The sequence below is a fragment of the Aplidium turbinatum genome, chromosome 1, assembly GCF_918807975.1.
Source record: "Aplidium turbinatum chromosome 1, kaAplTurb1.1, whole genome shotgun sequence".
Classification (NCBI taxonomy): domain Eukaryota; kingdom Metazoa; phylum Chordata; class Ascidiacea; order Aplousobranchia; family Polyclinidae; genus Aplidium; species Aplidium turbinatum.
In genome coordinates, this window is record NC_137472.1 from 42,785,215 (window position 1) to 42,808,451 (window position 23,237).

General features: G+C 40.6%; 1 protein-coding gene across 1 annotated transcript in view; it reads left to right on the forward strand.

The window, feature by feature from the left end:
* The window catches only part of LOC145766026 (uncharacterized), a 48,111-nt gene extending 25,465 nt beyond the window's left edge, over positions 1-22,646 (forward strand). Inside the window, exons 35-55 of the mRNA XM_082577680.1 lie at positions 49-231; positions 581-716; positions 2,208-2,341; positions 2,571-2,794; positions 2,990-3,185; positions 3,732-3,920; positions 4,206-4,422; positions 4,576-4,700; positions 4,791-4,941; positions 11,185-11,321; positions 11,696-11,898; positions 12,229-12,332; positions 15,699-15,856; positions 18,334-18,492; positions 19,064-19,155; positions 19,411-19,584; positions 19,896-20,051; positions 20,381-20,562; positions 21,209-21,390; positions 21,678-21,820; positions 22,159-22,646. Coding sequence (XP_082433806.1) covers positions 49-231; positions 581-716; positions 2,208-2,341; positions 2,571-2,794; positions 2,990-3,185; positions 3,732-3,920; positions 4,206-4,422; positions 4,576-4,700; positions 4,791-4,941; positions 11,185-11,321; positions 11,696-11,898; positions 12,229-12,332; positions 15,699-15,856; positions 18,334-18,492; positions 19,064-19,155; positions 19,411-19,584; positions 19,896-20,051; positions 20,381-20,562; positions 21,209-21,390; positions 21,678-21,820; positions 22,159-22,425 — 3,512 coding nt within the window. The 3' untranslated portion in view covers positions 22,426-22,646. The remainder of the gene's footprint in view (positions 1-48; positions 232-580; positions 717-2,207; positions 2,342-2,570; positions 2,795-2,989; positions 3,186-3,731; positions 3,921-4,205; positions 4,423-4,575; positions 4,701-4,790; positions 4,942-11,184; positions 11,322-11,695; positions 11,899-12,228; positions 12,333-15,698; positions 15,857-18,333; positions 18,493-19,063; positions 19,156-19,410; positions 19,585-19,895; positions 20,052-20,380; positions 20,563-21,208; positions 21,391-21,677; positions 21,821-22,158) is intronic.
* The last annotated feature ends 591 nt before the right edge of the window (positions 22,647-23,237 follow it).

The window sequence follows — 23,237 nt, forward strand, 5'->3', positions numbered from 1 at the left end:
CCACGCTCGGTGTGTTCCATTCTAACAGTCGTTGTTTAATTGTTGCAGAGGATGTGCAGTTCGTCATATGTTCGGAGCAAGTGGTCGGTTCGAGTCGCGACGCTCTGTGCTTGACAGTCGACATCTCAGTTTCGTCTTCTACCAAACAAACAAGGAAAATGGTTCTGAACATAAACGATAGATCGTTGTATTGGAGGTGGAAAGGCGATATGTTGCAGCATGTTGCTACAGGTGCAGTGTTCCTTCCCAGACAGTAAATCAATCGTTTTTTTACATTTCAACGTCTGCAGACGTTGAATCAATGTAAAAACGATTGATTTGCTATCTGGGTTGTGACCATGTCGTTGCTAGTTTATCTTCTGTATGTTATGTTATACGTATGAGCTTATTCGGGCTTACTTCCTTTGCTCATCAGCAATCGGGCTTACTTCCTTTATTTCCAGGTATATTGCACGAGCCTTAGCTACTGAGAATATAGTTTTTGTTTAGTTGAATTATTATCGCAAGCATTGTTTTCTTAGCTTTACTCTAAGTTATTGACAATTGGATAATCTTTCCAGCCGCGTTTGCTATTATCCAGGCACTTGTCTTTTTTCATCCACCACAAGTCACTGGAGTGCGCTGCAAGCGAAAGCTTGTGACCAAGCCGTGAGTTTAAAGTTTTCTTGTTACAATCACAAACACCCAACAGTCATCCGTGTCGTTGGTTTAAACAGGTAAGTTGTTGTTACTTGCATTATCTTCATTCGTTGGTAGTTTCCCTTCTAAACTCAAAGCTGATGCTATCTTTGATCCAGTCTTCTGTTCTATTGTCGCTAGATACAAAGGCACCCGTCAGTTTGCCACTGCATGATGTCATCTTTAATGAAATCTGGGCCCTCCAGACCATGGGGGGTTTGGGTACATAGGGTAATCCTTGATCATATGACCTATCGTTTGCACCACACCGCAATCACAGATAGCACTCTCTGCCAAACGCCAACTCAACATACTGTAGGCACCAAAGCGCCGAACATCAGTGAGCAAGCGGTTATGCCTTGGCCTGGAGAGGCTATGACCCAACTGACTCGCAGATGGAGATCCAGTTCTAATATAATCGTTTCCATTGAGTATTATCTGCGCTTCCCGTCGCTTGATTCTTTGAAGCGTTTGGGATTTTTCCTTTTACTGTGTGCAGCCGGCAGCGCCCATAAATTTTTATTTTTGAAATACGTCAAACCTATAGAGCCGTGCCCCACATCTTAAATGAAGTCGATGTCACAATCAATGTGCGCGGTCTCGCGACGGGCTGCTTTGTATCTTGATCAAGCGTGTTGTTTTGATTGTAAAATTCTTATGCTATAGGTTATCATCGGTTATTGTCCTCTAGTAACCTTTGATTGCGAGATCTCTGTTATGTAATGTATTTCCAGAACATTCATTCAGAACAAACCTGGAATGTTCTTTTGTTTTCCACGATTGCCAAATGTCGTTTGTCATGATGTCATAAGGATGTTTACCAGTAGATCTGTGATTGCGAAATCTTTATTATGTAACGTGTTTTCTAGATCATTCTACTGCTACGTGCAGATCTAGAAGCTTCTTTAAACTTGCTTGTTTACGTAGTTGAATGAGTTTCGCTTTTAGCAGCATGATCGTTGCTTACTTCACAGTGTAGATTCAAACGTTGAATCTACACTGTGAAGTTGCTTGTTTACGTTTAGTGCAACGTGACAGGACAATGAGTCCTTATGATGTAACATTACGTGACCTTCTCGAAGTTACTAGACCGAACAATCTTCTATAAATAGTGGTGTGAATTGATGGATTATTTATGAGAGTTGATTATGAGTTTATTATGAGAGTTGTGTTAGGAGTTGTGGATTGGTAAAAGATGCAGAGATTATTGTTGATTGAGAGTCAGAGTTATTTGAGAAGCCGTTCGTTAAAGTCCTTCAAGAATTTTCATTATCATTTCACCAGTAGAAATATTCGACATTTAATTGACTGGCTTTCGGTAATATCCCATTAAACTACGTCATTGAACCTTTCCAAGTCTCTTTCCTGGTAAGAGATAGAAAGAAACTGTGACAGTCGAAATGAGGTAAAATTTTGTTTGTCAAATTTTTACCCAAAATCCTACCTCACCAGACCCCACTCTTTTAGAAAATGTAGAAAGTATGCTTTTGTTGTGATGGTGCGATAATGCCACGACTTTCCTTGCGTAGTTATATCGGGTTCGGAGAACTGGCTTCACATACTCCCGCCATACTGGTCAATAATGCAGCCAATACCCTGGTGGAATGGACTGCACTCAGAAGTGGGAATATTCGTAGTCCGATCTGTTCTTTCAAGCCCAAAGGTAAATCTCACTGTATTTTTTAGTACATCAATTTGAAAACTACAATATTTCAAATACATTTTTTATAGGTTATAGATTTGCTTCCAACGTTAAAAGTTGTGTTGACACTTAAAGTCTAAGTTCCGTAGATTTTAAGCTGATACTAGCAGGCTACGACTACAACATCACAACAACACCGATCAAAGTTGATCTGATACAAGATTCCAATGTCATTGCAATTCTTGGTCAGGTCAGTGTCCACCTCTGTTTGTCGACGCGGACACGTCATTGACCCCGGCCAAATGCGACGAGGACAGCACGGTCGGGTCTACCTGCACCTTGGGCTGCCTCAACAGTGCAAGGTTCCTGGACCAGGCCACTAACCAGTTCAGCTCCGACACAAGCGTCACTCTTACCTGCTCAGGAGCTGCGACGTGGAGCAGCCCTCCCAGCGGCATCATGCCATGTGTTTCCGTAAGACCTTGTTTGCAGCAATGCGACGTATTGTTTGGTAACTTGTTTAGTGAGGTTCACTTATTTAAACGCTTGCTTACCCTTGTATCGTGTATCACCATTGATGAGATGTTGAATGTAAGCACAATTACCCACAATTCAAAAAGATGCAAAAATGAAAATGTCTTCTGGTGAGTTAAAACCGTTGCGTCGCAGACAACTGGAAGTTGCCCAACCATTGCTATCACCTCCGGACTGCTTGTGGATCCAGCCAAGTGCATGTCTGGTGACGCCCTAACCACTGGATTCCAATGCCGCTTCACATGCAAACCGGGATATTTCCTGCAGGGCAAAACAACAGCTTATTGCAAGAGTGACTCCACATGGAATTCTCCTATTCCGACTTGCATAAGTAACCCAATCTTTTGTTTTATCGATTGATCATAGTTTCAAGTAGATTGAATTTTCTCATTAGGCCTACTTGTCAGTTGATGGATAGCATTGCGATATATGATGTTTCAATAATTGCGTTTTCCTTGCTCAGTCGACTTTTATTATTTTCCCGTATTTACTCTTGAACTAACTCTTTGAATAGAATACCTTCAATTGACTTTGCAGTAACACGGTAGTTAAGATACCCGTTGTGAACAATGGATTATTATGATAATGTTTATTTTGTTGTTCGTTTTGCTTTCAGCGCATTGAGTTTTGTAAGGCTTTTGATGTGACACGACATGATAGAGCGTTATTTTCCTGCTCAAAGGTGGGCAGTGCATTCAAATACCAGTGAGCTAGTTTATGATCAATTGACCATAAGTGACCAACAAGAGATGCATCATTGATGCGGTTTGATTGAACTTCAAAAGCTTTTGCTTTTTTAGGTATAACGGATAATGTAGTTTCGAACGTTTACGTCAAAAGTTTACCAGCGCATTCAACTTAAGCTCAACATTTTCAGGATATTGTCCCGCGTTGCTCAAGTACAAGCACGTCACCTTTTCACCACCAGAGTGCGCAGGAGCGGCAGTTCCTTCGAAAACGTCTTGCGTCATGACTTGCATGTCCGGTTACCTTGCGGCTTCGTCTTCTGCTACCGTGCAGTGCCAAGATGATAGCTCTTGGACAGAAGCAGTTTTCATGTGCAAAAGTGAGTTAGAAAGCGGCACTTGGTTATTGCTCATGGCCTCATAGACTAATAAAGATGTACCATGTTTATGTGGGTCAAAAGCATAACTTCATTTTTATAATAAGTAAACAAAATCAGTTTAGTTCGGAAACTTGTATAACATATTGATGAAGCTTTCGTAACTGTAAAGGGGGCTTTTGACATCGCTTTTTTGAACTCGTGTTTTTACTTTCATCATACGTTATAAGTCTACGATTAAAGACGTTGTTGTTCTGGGTAAATCTTTTTGTTATCATGTATCTACAGAAACATGCCCACTTTTGTCATCTACCATGTACAACGTCACCGACAACCCTGTCTTGGTGACGAGTGGTGCCAAGCGTTCAGTTACATCATCAGCGTGCGCCTCGTCAACCCAGGTAGAGGGAGCACGGTGCACATTTTCTTGTCCGACCGACTTCGTCCTTGTAGATGGAGAAGCGACATCGACTTGTAAAGACGGATCGTGGTCTCCTGTGCCAAGGTATACGTATATGTTTAACGCAGATGGCAAAGACTGTTGCTGTTTCCATAACTAAACAACCTTCCGGTCACAGGTTAACTTTTGCTGGAAATTTTTTGCATTTTTTACAAATTGTCATTTTCCTGGAAAAAATCACTACGTTGTTTCACGCAGGTGCTTACAAGAGCATGGTTGCCCAGAGTTGTCGATGACAGCGGTCGCATCAGTTGACTATAAACGGAGATACAGTGACGTGGCTGTCGTGGTTGGCACGATTATATCAGTGACTTGCAACGAAGGTCAGTCCGTGTTTCTCGCTTTTCGCATCGCCATCCTTCATACGGTGACAAGGAATTTTTAAGCATCGTCATAATTTTGACTTCCCTCAGGCTACATCGTCGATGGAGACCCCGAGCGCTTGTGCACAATAGGTGGAGTTTGGGGAGGTAACGGTCCTACTGCCCCTGTTTGTGTGCGATCGTGTCCGCGTCTGCAGACCGACGCCCTGTCACCGGTCACACCCCCAGAATGTTCAACAAGGTAGGATGATCGGAGTCTATGTATTTCGCATCGAAACATGTTTCTTTAATATTTTTCCGTTTGCTCGAGACAAAACTAATACCTGAATAAAGTCTGTATCTTTAAACTAGAAGCTCGACTGGTTAGGGCGAAATTTAAATCAAACGACGGCTCCGCAGCGCCACCAGTACCTCGGGCGAAAGTCCATATTTCACTGCTCTGGGACGACTTTGGCGGTGTTACGTCATCCTGGGTGGGCGTCGTTAGCGACGGATGAAGCAGATGTTTCCTAGATGTAATTGGTGGATCATAGTTTGGTCGGAGTTGGTACAAGCCGTTGCTTTTTTCAAAGATTTATTGTTTTTTGCGGTTTAATAAAACTACTGGATACGTTCCTAGAAAACCTAAAATATACTTGAAGTGAAAAATGAAGAAATCGTACGAATCATCATTCATATTTACTATTCATAAATAAATAAAAGTTCTCCCTCTCTCTCTCTCATAATGTGCTTTCAGTTGGCCATTGAAAGCCGGTGTAACGGCCATCTGGACTTGGAAAATTTTTCGGGTTCGCCAACAATGCATGACGGCAGCACATACCAATTGTTGCTTCCTAGAGCATCACCTTGTAGTATCCACTCCAAAAGTCTTCTGCTCAGCACACCATACGCTGTGTACAATAGGCTGAACATAATTTACTTGATAACGATAATGTGAACGCTCTCTCACAAATGGTATGTTTAGCAATTGCATGAAGCGTTCCATTTTTGCAAATGTGATTCTCACACAAACAGTCAAACATGATACAAGCCAGTTTAATTTTGATACTTTTCTCTCAGCGTGGACGTTCTGCCATGTGTAGATATAACCGCAGTGGCAGAATTGCGTTACTTCAATCGCTGCGCCTGCCTCCAAGAACACCAGGCGAAATGGTCGGTTTGCAACATTGCTTGCAGCTTGAGAAAAGTGCAAGTAGCTTGCTCTTGCAAACAATGTATTTTTATTCCTCTACGATGTTTTCATTGACATCTTCACTGCATAAATATAAATCAAAATATCTTTAAAAAATTCAAAGAGATGTTCATTGAAAACATTGCAAACACGTTACATTTTGTCTTGAATTAAACTACTGTACATTTATCAAAACAATTCCCAAAACTGCACTTGTCCTTGAAAATATACTAAGTTTACCTTTCCGTTGTGGTGTCACATGGGTGCCACGATGGGTCATAATCATCAAGGACAGTTGCATCATGAACGCTGAATTCAGCAGAAGCATTTTGTTTATAGGGTGCTGAACATTTGTTTGGAATTGCCTTGATTGGGCTCCAAATGGGAGTTATATCACTACCTTTCCGGCATATATCCACTGGTTCAGGCAATGTCTGTACACCATTATGAAAAGTAAATGTATAATTAACATGTGTAAAAATGTAACATCGAAATAACACAGGCCAGCTTGTGCTGATACAATTGTCACTTTTGGGTATACAAACACGACAAATATAAAAAATTATGGGCATGTAATCCATGTATACCTGTTTCACGAGTGTTTGGTTTAGTTTGGTTGCACGAATTTAGGATTGGTCTGACACGATTTAGTTGCAGAAGTCAAACCATATTGAACTTCTACCATGACAAGTGGCTTGCATCGATCACTGGCCAAAGTATCAGTTTCATCAACATCCAAATCATCTTCAGTCTGGTATACAAATTATATAAGTAGTCCTATATATCACATTTAAGACAGATCACGTTAAGGATCCATTTATGCAATTTTATACCTCAAAGGCAGTGCTGTATTCGAGGGTATACGGCGGTATACGCAGTATATTCTCTGCTTTTTCGAGCAACTATTAGTATACCCTCTGGTTTTCCAAAGAGATTGCGTATGCTATCCTTAATTCTTGACAACTACCAACTAACTACTTAACTAGGCCTACCATATTTTCATCGCCTAAAAAGAGGACACGTTTCGCCAGCAAGTAGAATTTTATGCTTGAAGAATCTTTTACATGTTTTTAGATCATTAAGGCCTACCCGCCTACTGTATAGGCCTACGCAGTAAAAGTTACCAAAAAAAAACAAGAAAACAGATTGACTGAACGTTTAACTTATTTTTTCACATTTTTAGTGCTTCCTTAAGACAACAAATGATTTTATATTTTTAAGAGTCAGCAAAAAGTGAAAAAAAAACCTAATTTTTAGACAGTTTCAGTCAGATAGCAATGATTGCAAAAATCTACAAAACGTGACAAATCAGGCACGACCTCCAGGTCAAGCCTTAACTTTTTTCAACAAGGAATGGTCAGCCTTAACGAAATTGTTAAATTATTTGCAAGAAATATGACTAAAACAGTAAGCTGCGCATTACCGTTAAGATGTTAAAAACGACATGAACTAGAAAGCTGTTCCTTTCCTTGCAAAGCTGTTTGAGTGTAGGCCTATCCATGCCACGATTTCCTTTGCTGTAGGTTAGGTGTTATATTATACACATTGCACTTTTAGACATTCGTTTCGATTTGTTCAAGTACCAAACTGAGTTGGTAATCAACAAGATCTACCAGCGTTGTATCAATATAAAACGTATGTAGGACGTAGGTGAAAGAATAATTTTTTGTAAAAGTGTGAGAATGGCCTTTGAAATGTCATTTAATATCTTACAGTGAACCAGGCAATGAAAGTTCAACAACAGTTCCATAAAATGCGCCAATTTCTTTTAGAATTTATAAATCAAAATGCTATTGCTACATTGGTAGGCCTATAAAAAATGTTTAGAAAACAAATAGCCTACAAGCTGTCGCTGAAAAGTCATCAAGCAATATAATCCCGTTGAAAATATAAGCATGAAAACCCAAACTGTCAAAAAAGAGGACATTTGAACATTTTTTAGTGTCCTCGGAGGACAATTCATTTTTCTTGAAAAAAGAGGACAAATCCTCTTAAAAGAGAACATATGGTAGCCCTAACTTAACCCTTTGAGGACCATTAATAATGTGAGCTGTTTGGTGTTTATTAATTGCAATGGACTACCTGTGGCTACCAATTTACCGCTAAAAATATGTAAGATCCTGGCTGCTAAACCACCGATCAGCTAAAGATATATTGCCGAGCTTACTGCATAGCCGGCTGGCATTGCCGAGTGGTGAGAGCCCTGGAACGGCACTCGAAAGGTGCCGGTTCGATACCGCTTACGAGCATGCGGCTGTGTCTTTGGCAGGACAGTTTAAGGCATGCTTGAAGGTGGTCACGAAGATTGGTTTCCTTGTCTTCCCGTCTACTTAATCGAAATCTTAAACCACCGGGTCTAAAGCTTGGATGCGACAACAACAAGCTGAGAATATTAGATCCCAAATTTGTAAAGAGGTTAAAGATGTAGACTGGAATGTATTTATAGAAAAATAAACAATTTTGTACCTCTCGTCCAATTTTGATGTTGATAATTCATGTTATGGTAGAAATAGAATAAAGATTAGTATTTTGCAAGTTGTGTATTATATATCATTTTGGCAAATCTGACAGTATACCCTGTGCTTTTTTACGAATACAGCACTGCTCAAAGGGGACTTTTTGTGTTGTGTAACTCTTGCCAAAGGCTACAAAACTACATTAGAAATAAACGATTTACTGGCTGTCTAAACTTTAAAGCATGTTATCCTCTGGTTGCAAAACTGAGTGAAAAACAGATGAATACATTGTAAAAAATTTACTTTTATGCAGCAACAGCATACAATGCAAAAGCCATGAATATACTCTAAGCAGTAAGGGATACCGAAAAAATATGGTACAAACCACTGTTCTTTCTTTCTGATAACAGCTATGTATGAACTGCTATCCAACCTGTCTTCTTCCTAACTTTCGACTCAAGTTCCACATGTGTTGAGTGAAGATTGATTGTATATTGTTAACAAGAGACGGGTTCAATTGTGATGTGGAATAGTCACTCACTTCACAGTTCACACTCTTATTACGTCCGTCCGTTAGATTCACACATCGTAAAAGGACAAGGAAGACGAAACACGCTTGGAAAACACAAGTCAGTAAAAATAGAGAAAGAATGACGAGAGATTGTCGCTCAAGCGTGACAGTGCATTGCAATGATGACGTCACGATTGCGCTACAATCTATGTCACAATACGGAGACAGATAGCTTGGCCATAATTTCGTGAACAACCACATCCATTGCAGCTGCACAATGCACATTCATCACTGCCAGATTGACTTTTTTGGCCAGTCATATGTTCAAGTGATTTCATTTGTCGATGTGCATCAATTTGAGCTTTTAAAACACTACCAGTGCCGACCGCGCGTATACACGCGGTCACCCCTGGACCGCACTGGTCATTTGATATAAATTTGGTCTTTTTGTTTGCCAAACTGCATGAGTCTGACTGTTTTAAAAAGAGGAAGACTTGTATTGTCTAAAAGTTGAAAGAAATTACTAGGTTTGTATTTCAATTTTTTCTGCAATTATCAATTATTTACAAAAAACTGTCATTTTTTGTGTAAAGTGAGGTATATCCAGTTCTTCGCAAAACGCGTCAGTATCTCCGTGACAACCTTTGTGCGACAAGCGTAGTACTTGCCTGACATCTACCGGTGAAGTTTATCGCAGTTTAAAAAAATTTTCAGATATCTAAACGGAAGCGAAAAAAAGTCAAAAAAACGCAGAATTTTTGTAGTTTGTCAGAAATTTTAGTAATTTAAGGCATTTTAAAAAGAAAATACACAAAATTTGTAAACATACTGTAAAAGACTGTTGAAAATGCAACAACTTTCATGTTTTGATTGTTTTTCTAGCAGTTACGGTTCTCAAAATACAGCAGTTCAAAAGCAAAGCCTTTGCTCAAGCTAAATCCTAAAAATTTCATCAAAAAAAGCGTGGCACTGAAAGGGTTGACTGCAAAAGATAACTTTTGAACTCTTATTAAAAGCTACTAACATACGAATAAATAATTTTCTGGTTATCTAAAGCATGATTTTATTTTCGCAATTGAATGAGTGCCAGATTCTCCGAAATTGAACGAAAGTTTGCAATTGTGTAACTTAGTAGCCTGTTGATATTTTTTTACGATTTGCTGGTCAGGGAAGTTTGTTAGTGTCATCTTTTTGATATCTTAGGTAAATTTAGCGAATATATTTGCCTGTCAGAGGCGCTTTAATCTATAGTTTTACGTACACATCCTTCCTCCTTGTGCTGTTACACAAAATCCTTAACGTCTAACTATCTCTTGACAAACTGTCGTACGCAAACACATAGCTTTATTTGAATCTTAACCAGTACTCAGACTTCAACATAAACTCGCATCGTAAACGCCCACATGGCTGCGGCACTTAAACGATTGAACTTCGTATTATAGAGTTGGAATGCCGCAACGCTGTCAAGAAAGCGTATTTAACAGCGGCCAATTAAGAAGTCATGGAAAACGCGTAAAGCAAAACGCAAAACTAGGATTTCTAGAGTACGGGATGTCCAACTACCTGCCTAGATAAGGGTGTGTTAAAATTAGTGTTGCCTGATGGTGATGTTCAACCTTTTAGGATAAACTTTTATTTTACAGCAGTTGCTACCCAAGTCTTTCCAAAATTAATTTAAAAAAAGTTTTTATCATCTCAATCAAACTCATCTAAACATAATAATGTTTACAAATTTAATCCACGCAGAACGTATGACCAGAAAAGAATAACAAGATGTATCACTTGATACATGATACTTTATATGCCTTTGGAGTAGTTTTCATTTTTTTAGTTTAAAGGTTTAGTGAAATATTTTTTTTGCATGCAATAGAAAAATATCATTGCAAGATGAGTTAATTACAAATCACTTTAGAATAATTTTGTTTACGCCAGTATTGAACGGAAAGATTTCCGTGATCGCTACTTCAAAATAGCCTTTCTGCTTAAAATTTGAAAAATTATCTGGCAGCATTTTGTCTTAACACACCCTTTTCTTGGCAGTTAACGCAGCCTAGTAGGAAATCCCGTTGTTGTGAATCCCTGTGCCTGCTGCATGGTAATGCATCACGCCATTACATCGTGGTGCATTTGTGCCAATATGATATGCAATTTCGGTATGGTAATAGCATGTTTAGCTAGCACATTCAAGACAAGAACCAATTTATTCATCATAACATATAGTAAACTATTATAAGATGCGAACGAGAAATATAAAATAAAAAGAATTTGTTAGAATTGAAAAGGAAACAGAAAAATACATGAGAAGTGCTGCAGCACGTTACCATCAATGTCTTTATTGTTGTGCAGAGATTCCAAGGTTGGCAAGACGTGCAAGCTCACTTGTGCACAAGGGACGGCAATACAAAATGGTTCAACTTCCGTTACTTTGCTCTGCAACAGTGGGACATGGTCACCACCTCTTCCAACTTGCGTGTATCGCTTAAGTACGTTGATCGCCAGCTTCAGCCTTCTGCTGCTGATTTTTGCCTGAAGGAAGAAATCTCTTTAGTTTCGAAGTGTTTCCTGTGAAGTAGACGCATGCCACACATGTGCTTAAATTTTTCGATAACTTTTTTAAATTTATAAAAGTTCACAAAAGCTTCGGCTCATGTTGTCGCTTACAGTGTATAGAAAAAGTACATCTAACACTTTATTCTTACTTATAGAACAACTTAATTGAATTGTTGATACTGAACAGTGAACACCCCTCAAAGTTTTACAGGTTAACTTACATAACTATAACTTCATTGTGTAATATTTCCTTTACTTCATTCATACAACGTGATTAGCATGAAAATTTGAGTTCTTTTCCTTTCAGATCCTACGGACAACGGATGGAACTATCAGTACGAGTTCATGATGGTGACTCGAGCACCAGAGTGGGGATGCTTCTATCCGGATGACCACGACGTCATCAGGTGGAAACCCAACACGCAATGTAGCGTCACAAACAAGATTGACAGGTGGATATGGACGAAGGATCGAGCCATCATGAATGTCGGAACGTCTCGTTGTCTGGAGGTGAGAAAACGCCAATAATGTCAACGCAGAAAATTAGTAAACGTGATGATTGATAAACCACCTTGCGGCGCATTAATTTGTTTGCAATTATCTTTTTTCTTTCTTGATTTAAATCCAGGATACGGGATCGCTGGTGCGAATTTTTAAATGGTTATTTTGGATGCACCATTATTTCATTGTGGTCTTGTGCATTATTGCGGTTTTAAATAATGCAGACTCTGTGATTATCAGAAAGATAATGCCTTCGGCGGTGTCTTCCTCACTGGCACGCTAGGAAGTAAAAAAATAATGTATAAGATTTTGTTTGATCTACTAAATTTTTCGTTGCAGCCGCTTGAATTCAGCAACGGTATCGGTACGTTAGGTGTTGCCCCATGCTCTAGTTTCGCCGCTCAGTATTTCACTTGTGGCAATTCAAAGTCTGCATTGGACTGGTAAGTACAACTACTTCCATTGGTTCAGTAGCATTTTAAATTATTGTACGGATGCCACTTCGTCGAAGGCCGGAAGGTTGTCGGTTCGATATTTACCGGGAGACCCATCGATACATAAAATTATACCCCCGAGGGAATGTTAACCCCTGGGGTTTAATTTCATGTATCAAACGGGTGAATGTACCACAGAATGAAATATGGACTGCCTTTTTAATTCCCAAAATCTATTTTTGACAAATAGCTGATGGGGTTACGTTCACCCTTAGCAAGTCGGCAAGAGGTCAACGAGACTCATCATCATCATAATCCATCGTCGGTTTGTTCCCCACTAGTGGGGGTGGCCGATTGTTTCCGCGCAGCAATTGTTTTAATCCCTTTTCTCCATTTCACCCTGTCCCTTGCATCTTCCTCCTTCAGTCCGACTTTTTTAAATTCATCCTTCACTTGTTGTTTCCACGTTCTTCTTGGACGACCGCGTTTCCTCTTCCCATCCACCTTTAGATCTAGTGCCTTTCTGAGAAAACTTCCTTCCTCCCTCCTTATCACATGTCCATACCATCTTACTCCATTTGCCCTTGCCAGTTGGTCTATGGTCTCTCTCATCTCTAGCATATCCAACAATTCTTCAGTCCTTTTTTCCCTTCTCGTTTTCACCCCACACATTGCTCTCACCATTGACCTTTCCGTTCTTCTCAGGATTGCCAGTTCACTCTCTCTCAATATCCATGTCTCGCTACCATATAGCATTGCAGGCCGCACACAGCTCCGATATACTTTCCCTTTCATCCTTAGTGAGAATTTTCTGCCATACAACATTTCCCCACATTCCCTGAACTTTGCCCAGCCCAATCTTGCCCTTGTTGTCACCGCTGCTTCACATCCACCACTTCCATTTATCCGATCACCCAGATAACAGAAGTCTGTCACTGTTTCTATGCCATGGCAGAACTCATCATCATGGCCTTCCACTTCATTCCTTCCTTTACTGCATTTCCCACAAACAAAACACTTCGCCAATCTTGTTGCGGCTCTCTTGACATTAGCACATCTTGCATGTACCCACTTTCCACATTCCTTGCATTGCATTGAATTTCTCATCACTCTCTTGCCACATATTCCACAGGGATCTACTTTGCTCTCAGCAACTGTTTCTTCTGCTCCACTCACCATCACTTTTGTTTTTTCAAGATTCACCTTCATACCCTTGGTTTCAAATGCTTCTTTCCATTTCTCAAACTTTCTCTCCAGTCCCTCCATACTATTACTTGTCAAGACCAGGTCGTCTGCATACAAAATTTCACTCAATAAGCCCTCCCTCACTCCTTCAGTTACAACGTCAACCACAATAGCAAATATCAGAGGTGACAAAACTGATCCTTGGTGTACACCAACCTTCACAAAAAACTCGTTTGAATAATTTGATCCAACTCTCACTTTTGTTCTTGCATCCTCATACATAGACATCACAGCTCTCACTAATCCCTCCGGTATACCTCTTTTCCTCATTGCCCACTCCATCACTTTCCTTGGTACTCTGTCAAATGCCTTTTCTAAGTCGACGAAACACATATATAGTTTTCTCTGCTTCTCTCGGTATTCCTCCTGCATTCTTCTCAATATAAACAGAGCATCCACTGTACCTTTTCCTGGCATAAATCCAAACTGCATATCATTTAATTTCACCAATGTTTTCAACCTCTTTTCTAGTATTCGCTCCACAATTTTCATTCCATGCTCTAGTAGTTTTACACCTCTATATGCACTGCAACTTCTCACATCCCCTTTTCTCTTGAACAATGGAACAAGAGTACTATGCTTCCACTCCTCCGGCATTCCCTCTCCATCTAATACCCTTTGGCTAAGTTGTAGCATTACTTCAATTCCCAACTCTCCACTTGCTTTTATCATCTCTACGCTCACTTCTGATGGACCGGCTGCTTTATGCAGTTTCATTTGCCCCATTGCCTCCACCACTTCATCACGAGTAACCTTTCCCACTAGACCCTCCACCAGATCCACCTCTGTCATATGATCCCATACATTCTCCTTATTCATAACATTTTCTATATGTTCCTTCCACACTTCTCCTCTGCTTTCCGGGCTGAAATGCAACTTCCCATCTCCACTCCTTATACATCTTCCCCCTACAATATCATTCCCATCCTTTTTCATTTGCTTTATGAGTCTGAATACTTTGTTTTGGCTTTCCCCCATTTTATTAAGTTCCTCCTCAGCACCATTCTTCATAGCTCTTGCAACAACCCTCTTTGCCTTCTTTTTCATACTCTTATACTTCTTTTTATTTTCTTCTGACCCATTTTTGCGCCACTGCTTGTATGCATCTCTTTTCTGTGAAATCGCATGCTTCACCTCTTCATCCCACCACCATGTGTCTCCACGATCCCTCCTTACTTTCTTTTTCCCACATACTTCATCACATGCTGCTAGGACACCTTTCTGAAATGAAGCCCACAAGTCCTTCGCACTCGTGTTTACCAGCTCTTTTGCTCTTTTCACAAACTTAATTCTCGTTTCTTTTTCCTCCAGTTTCCAAACATTTCTCACAAAAACTCGTTCTTTCTTCACAATTTTCTTCACTTTTTTCATATTTAAGTCTCCTACTACTAGTCTATGCTGCAACTCCCACGGAATTACTTTCACATTCTTCAAGTACTTTCTCTGTTCCTGCCCAACCACAATAAAATCAATTTCCGACTCATGTCCTCCTGAGCTGTAAGTCACCTTCCTTTTCTCTTTCTTTTTAAACCATGTGTTGGCAATACAAAGTTTCCTTTCATCACAAAATTCAAGTAGCATTCTTCCTTCCATGTTTCTCTCCCCAAAACCATACCCTCCATGAATGCCCTCGAACCCATTTGCTTGTTTTCCAACATGTCCATTAAAATCTCCTAATCCAAACACTAACTCTTTTGAACTCCGTAAATCCCATTCCTCTGCCTAGACTAACAAGGTTGAAAACCCCTGGGTTAAAGAATGCACGAAAGTCGGGTTCTTTGTCGTTTTAGTCACTTGTTCTAAATTTTTCACCCTCAATAGAAAAAAAAAACTTAGTCTACTGGTTGGTAAACCAATCGATGACCCAGCGAATGCATTGATGTGATGTTTTTAACTGTTGATTCGACCGCAGTGTCAATGTTGTGATTTTTGTAATAAGGCCGTTCCAACATGTCCTGTTTTTGTCTACATCGTACATCAAGTGAGATGTTTTCAGCAAGAAAATCAGTTCTTTGAATCAATGCAAAAATATGAATCTGAAAAACGGCTTGAAAAAGGGAGTTGAAAACAGTTCAATTATGTTGAAGAGTTTCGTTTGCGTATTGACATTAAGTTTTAGTATCTTTCTAGGTCATCACTGTATTCCATGGATCACAATGTGTGGGAGATGGCGTTTGCTGTCGACAAGATAACGAAACGTATCAGTTCTGTTGATGTTAATAAAGTCTCAGTTAACTTACAACAGTTTAGCAAGCAGAATTTTGCTACAATTCGTGTGTTCGGAACATGTAAGTATTTTAACCGTACGATGTTTGTTTAACATTGAAAAAATTGCCAGACGGAAACTGAATACAAACAGTCAAACACACTTCAGAGATGCCGACATGGGCGAGTTTCCTTGTTGCATTTATATATACTGAAAGAATATAGTTGATAACTTCACATTACAAATAAAACCTAACAACCAGACGGCATTTAACAAAATAACATGAAAATAAACTAAAAATTACAAACGTTTTCGGCCGTACTCATGTTAGCCCTTTTCAAATAACCAACTGACTGATGTTCTTTATAAATAGAAATTGTAGATCTGATCTACATACACAAAAGCGAAAAAAGAAACGCATAAGAATGAAACGGCAAGGCAGAGGAGAGGCAAAATCACAAGACGCTTAATTGCCCAGGAAAAAACACAAATCAATGACGCAAAATTAGGTGAAGACATTTAGCAGATAAGAGGCGCCTGCGGCAAACAGCTGCCTATTGAGGCTAAGATTGCAAGATTTTATGAGCAAAGCATCATGGATTTTAGTATCAAACTTCACATTTGCTCTCGGTTTATTTTTACAAAGTTCTTTCGATATGTTTGCAATTTCACCTCGCACTTCAATTTGTTATTAGATTATCGTTGGCGGCCTAGGTAGGTAGATACATTTGTTGCACATTCTTTTCCTTTTATAAAACAATTTTGTCCTTTACTACTACACTATGATCAATATTTGTTTGCAATTTTTCGCCGGTGAACAATTTTTAATTTTTTTTATTTCACGCTTTCAATTGATTGATCACAGTGAAAAACGGGACCTACAAAACAGGCGACCGCAAGTTCTTCAAACTTGTAAAGAGGGAAACATCTGATCTCTGGGAAATTCCAACACCAAACGAGGAAAGCATTTCTGATGAATTCACATTGGATGAGTTCACCGCTTCCCTCTCATCAACTAACCCCTGTGAGGCCCCTGGTCCAGACAACATCTGCCCCGAACTTGTACTCCATGCTGACACCGCTATGAAATCTTGTTTGCATAGATTTATGTATTCCTGCTTATGCCAACTCAAAATCCCCAAATCTGGATCTCTCAGGAATCTTTTCTGGCCCCCGTCTGTTTAACATCTACTCCTACGACTTAGCAAACACAAGTACGCCTATGCCGATGATTTGACCATTCGGGATTGATTGACCATTTCGGATTTGATCATTGGGAAACATTAGAAGGGGCTGTACACCAGGACATGTCGACACTTTTGGCAAACCTCCAGAAATGGAGATTGAAGCTCAGCGAAACCAAAACAGTGACCAGCCTTCCACTTAAACAACGGGAAGAGAAGCGTGAGCTCAAGATCAACACAGATGGGAAAGCCCTTTCCTTCTTCCCAATCAAACCAAACCCTAAATATATAGGGGTAGTTCTGAACAGGTCGCTCACTTACCGTCAACATTTGGAGTCTCATACGCAAAAAATCTCAGCACGCACAGTTGGCCGGCTCAGGCTGGGGAGCCGGAGTTGGCACCCTGCGCATTGCCACCATTGCACTAGTTCACACTCCAGCAAAATACTGTGCAACTGTCTGGAGCCGCAGTGCCCACTGCCATCAAATTAACACTGCTATAAACGACGTCTTGCGTATCGTGACAAGATGCCTGCGACCTACACCATCGGACTATCTCCTTGTCCTTGCAGGCATCCAATCAGCTGAGCTTCGTCGCGAAGAAGTTATCCTGTCTCTTTCTCGCCGCCGTACGAACCCCAACCGTTTGTTCCACTCAAGTCTATAGAGTCTGTGAGGGCGACTGAAATCGAGACACCCATTTTTACAGGACGCACAACTCCTGATGAAAACCAAACCATTAGTGCGGCCACATGGGCGGATACCCAATGGAGCTCGAAGTGGATGAAGAACTCTTCAAGACTCCAAAGTTTCATCTCCGACACCGGCCCCCACCCGACCGGAATGCATTTGCCAAGGAAGGCCTGGGTGCGGCTCAACCGCCTGCGCACTGGCGTCACACAATACAAATAAGTCGCACAAATAAGGGAATGGCTCCATCCGCGATCTGTGAGTGCGGCAAGGAGGAACAAACCGCAAACCACACCATCTGCAACTGCACCAACTATCATGTGGCAAATGGTGCGTGTGGTCTGCGCGAACTGGATGACGAATCAGATCAATTCAAAACCACTGCCTGCTTTAAGTAGTGAAGAACTTTTTCTTGCTGGATTTTATTTCTGGATATTATATAGTGCACTGCGTATATGATGGTGAGAAACTGAAGCTTGTTCAGTCTAGTACTTCTAAGATTTACGGTTCATCTTTTGTGGTCAACGCATGGTTTGGGATTTGAAGAGGTCGCTTTGTAGTGATGCGACGCCTGTTTTTTGGTAAAAAGTAGTAAGAAGCTTTCTCAATCCGAGGATAAAATTCTCTCAATCAATCACTTGCCATTGGAATGCCAGAATGACTCTGATATCTTTTTTTCACCCAGCTGATATTGACCGCGAATCAACCAGAGATGTTCCGGTGTGCAAGTTCCAGTGTGGAGGGAGGATATCTATAAAACCAAGCACTGGGTTGATCGCATCACCGGGCTTCATTCAAGGGAACAACTACCTTGCCCTCTCCGCCTGCGAATGGCTCATCGTCGGTAAGCTACTGTTCAAAGCTCTTTGTTACGTGTTGGTGATGTCACAAGTACTGACACAATCAACACAAGTCCACTCACTCTGGACCGACTCGCCACCCGCAGGGTAATTGGAATTAATGTAATACGTGCAATCGCTTACATGCCACAGCAATTGCGACCTATTTTAGATGTTGTTGATGACTGGATTTGTAGAAGTGCGGAACGTCTACTACAAATCATCTGGTCTCACGAACCTTAACCTCATAAATATATTCTATACTGAGCTTCCCGTTGTGCTCTTGATTTCCTTCTGCTCGTCGTTCGTATAAAAAAGTTTCTGCTTCTGGTTGTCGTCATTAGCCTGAAAAAGTTTCCAGTTACCAGGATTCACCACGCGGAGGTAGACGACATAAATCCCTGCTGCTAACCCACCGAGAGACTTATTGCACCGAACTGTACTCGTAGGATATAGAAAAGAAAAGCAAAGTTTTGTCAGTAGTTCTTGCACCTTTTTTTTCTTCTAAGCATAAGATTTTTTAAGCAAAGTTTCTGTTCCTTTTAAAAAACAGCCGCAATGTGATTTTATTGGCAGCATACGAGAAGATTATAACTTTGGTTTTGTTGGATCTCGCCCTGGAGGGAGATCCCCATGCCGATGATCTATGCCAAACAGATTGCGTCCAGGTGGGATTTTGCCAAGCTGGTTTACAACTCACTGAAAAATGATTATAGAACCATCACTAAAAACCGCGATTATTATTATTATTAATATGTTTTGTGATTGTAACTTGAAAATAAAGCAGCCGACTATCCTGGCCGCTATGCGCGTTTAACTTTTCCTGTAGTGTTCCGCTCATAACGGCTAAGTTTTGGATCTTTTATGTCCGTTTGGTGCCTATTTTTAGTCAAAATTTTTTAAAATCATTCATCAACCTGCAGGTGTTCGATGGTCTCGACAGCAATCCAAGTTCATCCAACCTCTTGGTCACGTACACCGGTTTCAACCTGACGCAGTACAATCCACGCACAGTGTCCACTGTCGGCGGAAGCATTTTGGTGAAATTCACCGTCGACGAACGAATCAATGCTCAGGGCTTTATCATGCAGTATAAGGTAAGAAAGTACAATCCAGCTAGCAAAAATTATAAAGATTTATATTATTATCACGTGGCAACATCTCAGCCAGCCATTTTCACATCGTTTGAACGTAACCAAACGTTGAAGTTTGCAACAGAAGTTGAATTCTTTTTTGGTTTTAAAAATTAACTTGTAATGTTGACATAAGGTGAGGGACCCGACCAGTAGATCGTAGTCTACCGGTTGACCGCGGACTGATCCGTTATGTCAAAAGGTGGTGCCCAAGCTGTTAATCACGTAGTTTATCGCAAGATTAAGATAACATTTGTTGCAAATTCTGTTCATAGATTGAAAACATCGCTATTCCTTCCGGATGTGGCGTTCCAGGTCGCTCATGGAATGTTCCACCTTTGGATGCGGAGCCTCCGATTGGTCGCCAGTCCGAGATCTCCAAGTGGCCTTGGCTTGTGTCCATACGCAAACGAGCAGAGAGGAGAGGAAAGGTACAAAATGCAAGGGCACTAACAACTGATGCTAACTAACTAACTAACTACGGATTTTAATTCAAGCTGTGAACGTTTTATTTATTGGCGTCGGTTGTGTAAACTCCATGGCTGGCAGTTTTACTGGCAAAATAAGGTCGAGAAAGTGCCATTGCCACTGATTTCACAACTTATTCAACTAGCGATGATCGAAGAAAAGGACACCTTGTCAGTAGTCTTGTCGTTGTAAATTTGTAGGGCTGTTTGCTTATAACTGTGTATATAAACAAGTTTTTTTTTCGAAAAACGTCTTTCTGGAATGAAAACAAACTTATTGATCTTTGACGCAGGCATACCACCAATGTGCGGGCGTCTTGGTTGACGATACCACCGTCATTTCTGCTGCTCACTGTGCTAACTTCGCCATTGAAGGGTTCAAGATGGAAGAGGGCGTCACTATCGGCATCGGCCAGTCATCGCAATTCGCCATGGATGATGACTTGGAGAACGGTCGGGTCACTGAAATGGTCAGGTTAGATAAATCTTTATGAATTGAATTCATAAGAAATATCGGATGCATAGCCGAGTGGTGAGAGCCCTGATTCGACGTTCGAAAGGTCGTCTGTTCGACACCGCTCAAGGGCATGTGGCTGTGTCTTTGGCAGAAGGTGTACGCAGAGATCGGCTACGTTGCTTTCCCGTTTACTTAATCTAAATAATGAACCTGGATACGACAAAATGAGCGTGTTTGTTCGTGTTAGACGTGTTGTATTTGAAACATCACGTCCACAATGCCCATTATGTAAAAGTATACCCAGAAACATAAAATATTTTAGTTTACAAAGAATTTCACAGAAATAAAGGTTAGATATCATTGTGCTCAAATTTCTTAATAATCACTGTGGATGTTTTTGCTACGAAACAAGATGAACGTCACTCCACAGTAGCTTTCGATTGTGCTTCCAGATGTTTGTTAGTTGATTCAACTTCATCTACTCAACGTAAAACCTGCATTGATTAGTGTCATTTGTTTCATACAGACATTTAGCAAATTGATCGCTTTTGTCGCCGGATTAAGGTCTCAAACAAAAACAACTAACTGATCTAGGCTATGCTTTTTATAACGTGGTGGTGTTTCTGGTTCAGTTTTAAATTTTCAATTTTTCTTTTCATCACAGTGTCCACATTCACCCCAACTACAACGCAGACAGCAGAAAGAATGACATCGCTGTGTGGAAATTAAAGAATAGAACGACGTATGGCGCTAGTATTCAACCGATATGCATGCCGCCAGGTGGCTACGCGATGCACCATACTTTCTCGCCTTGCTATGCCATTGGATGGACTCAACTTGATAACGGTACTTCCGAATCAATATGGAAACTTAAACTATTTGATGAATTTTTTTTATATAACTTTCATGCCTATCCAAAATCAAACCGATGATTTTTATAAGTTGTTATCTCGCATCTACTATTATACAAGTTAGTGTATTTGCTTTCCTTATGCTTAATACTAAATACTTAAAGCATTGTCTCAAACTATATTATTAGTAACAAAGTTTACGACTTACCATTGTCGAACTTGATATAGCGCTGTTTCCATCACATCAACAAGTGGACATAATGGCTCGCTTTTTTCCTGCAGGTGTGCAGGTTAGGAAAGCAGTCGATTACCGAATGAGACTCGAAGTGACGTCATACTGTCAACTGGCGTTTGGCTTGGATGTCGACTCCAGTTTTGTTTGTGCTGATTTGGATCGGCTCGACAATTCGGTTGCTCTTGGAAATGTAAGTTAAAGAAATAGTAGACTTCGGAGGTTTCATCTGCCCAAAACAAAGTGGTTTCACGCTTGAAAGCTTTGCTACAACACCGCGTGTTGAAGATGTTGACCTGATGCACTGAATATAGGCTCAGTTTGAATATCAAAATAGGCACAAGAGCTTTGACAACCATTGGCATTTCAGAAAGTTAATACGAAGATTAGCTTCCTTGTTTCTTCGCCCTTAGCCTCATCGGAATGTTTATGAGAAAATAGATAAATAAAAAAATGGGACAGGCTTTCTCTGATTGACTAATGCGCTAAACCGAAAAAAATTACTAAAAATATCTTTTCACTTTTACACAGGACGATTCTGAACCTCTCGTGTGTCTCAGCGACAACGGCAAGTGGTATGTAGCTGGCGTGGCGAGCCACACTCGTGTAGATCGTCTTCTTACGCGTCGACTCTATACAAGTGTTCATGACAACACTGGGTGGCTGCGTGAAACTATCGATAAAACTTCTACGCTTTCGTTCCGGTCAAGAGGCTTGGATCTTCTCGCGGATTTTCCATCCAGTGATGAATACGATTTGAGCGACATAAGCGGCTCAGGAGAGGCATCAGGGAAATGATGCTTTGGAGTTCAACGTTTCTCATGCAAATCGAGGCGATGTCATCACAGCTGGAAGTCGTGGCGCGGTTTTCGTACCATTTACGAATTTACGTGCAGCGCTACGAAGTCTGGTTAATGCTTTGCTGAATGGCCGTTGGGTTGCCTTTATTGCATGAAGGAAAAACAAAATCACGTTTGTTTGTGTTTTTGCAACATTTTGCCCTGTTAATAAATGAACGACCAGATGAAGCCTTTGTACCGGTACCGGTAGTTGTTTGTTTTTAAATCATTTTACTTCTTCCATTTCCGAACGAGATGTTTTCACTTTTACTCCCCCCCCCCTTCTGATAGAGACTGCAGGGGCGTTGAGACAGTCCGTTGGATTCGGAATTACGAGAAAAATGAGACTCCCTCAAAAAAAAAAGCACATAAAAAGGAAGTTTGCAACCAAACCTAATAAGTTTAGATCCCAAAAAAGACTAATCGCACAAGCTTGATAACCATTAGAAGTTGGTTGGTTTTGAATCTTTATCACCGGACTGACAAAGCCTTGATAGGTAGCCTAATAACCGAGAGTTGAATCAGCGTCGCGTGATCTTGAGCCCGGCACTTAACTACTGAGCTAACGGGCCGATCAAGGAAGTCGTTTGTAGCAGCAAAATAGTGCTTACAGTTACAAGGGAATCGCTGAAGCTTTAGGTCAGCCCTGATAGCTCAGTTGGTCAGCGCGTGACTTCTTGAACGAAGAAGCTGCAAGACCAAGTAAAATAACCAGCAACGCATTCTAAGGTCTGCTCTCCATATTGAATGAAATAATTCCCCAGCAACAAC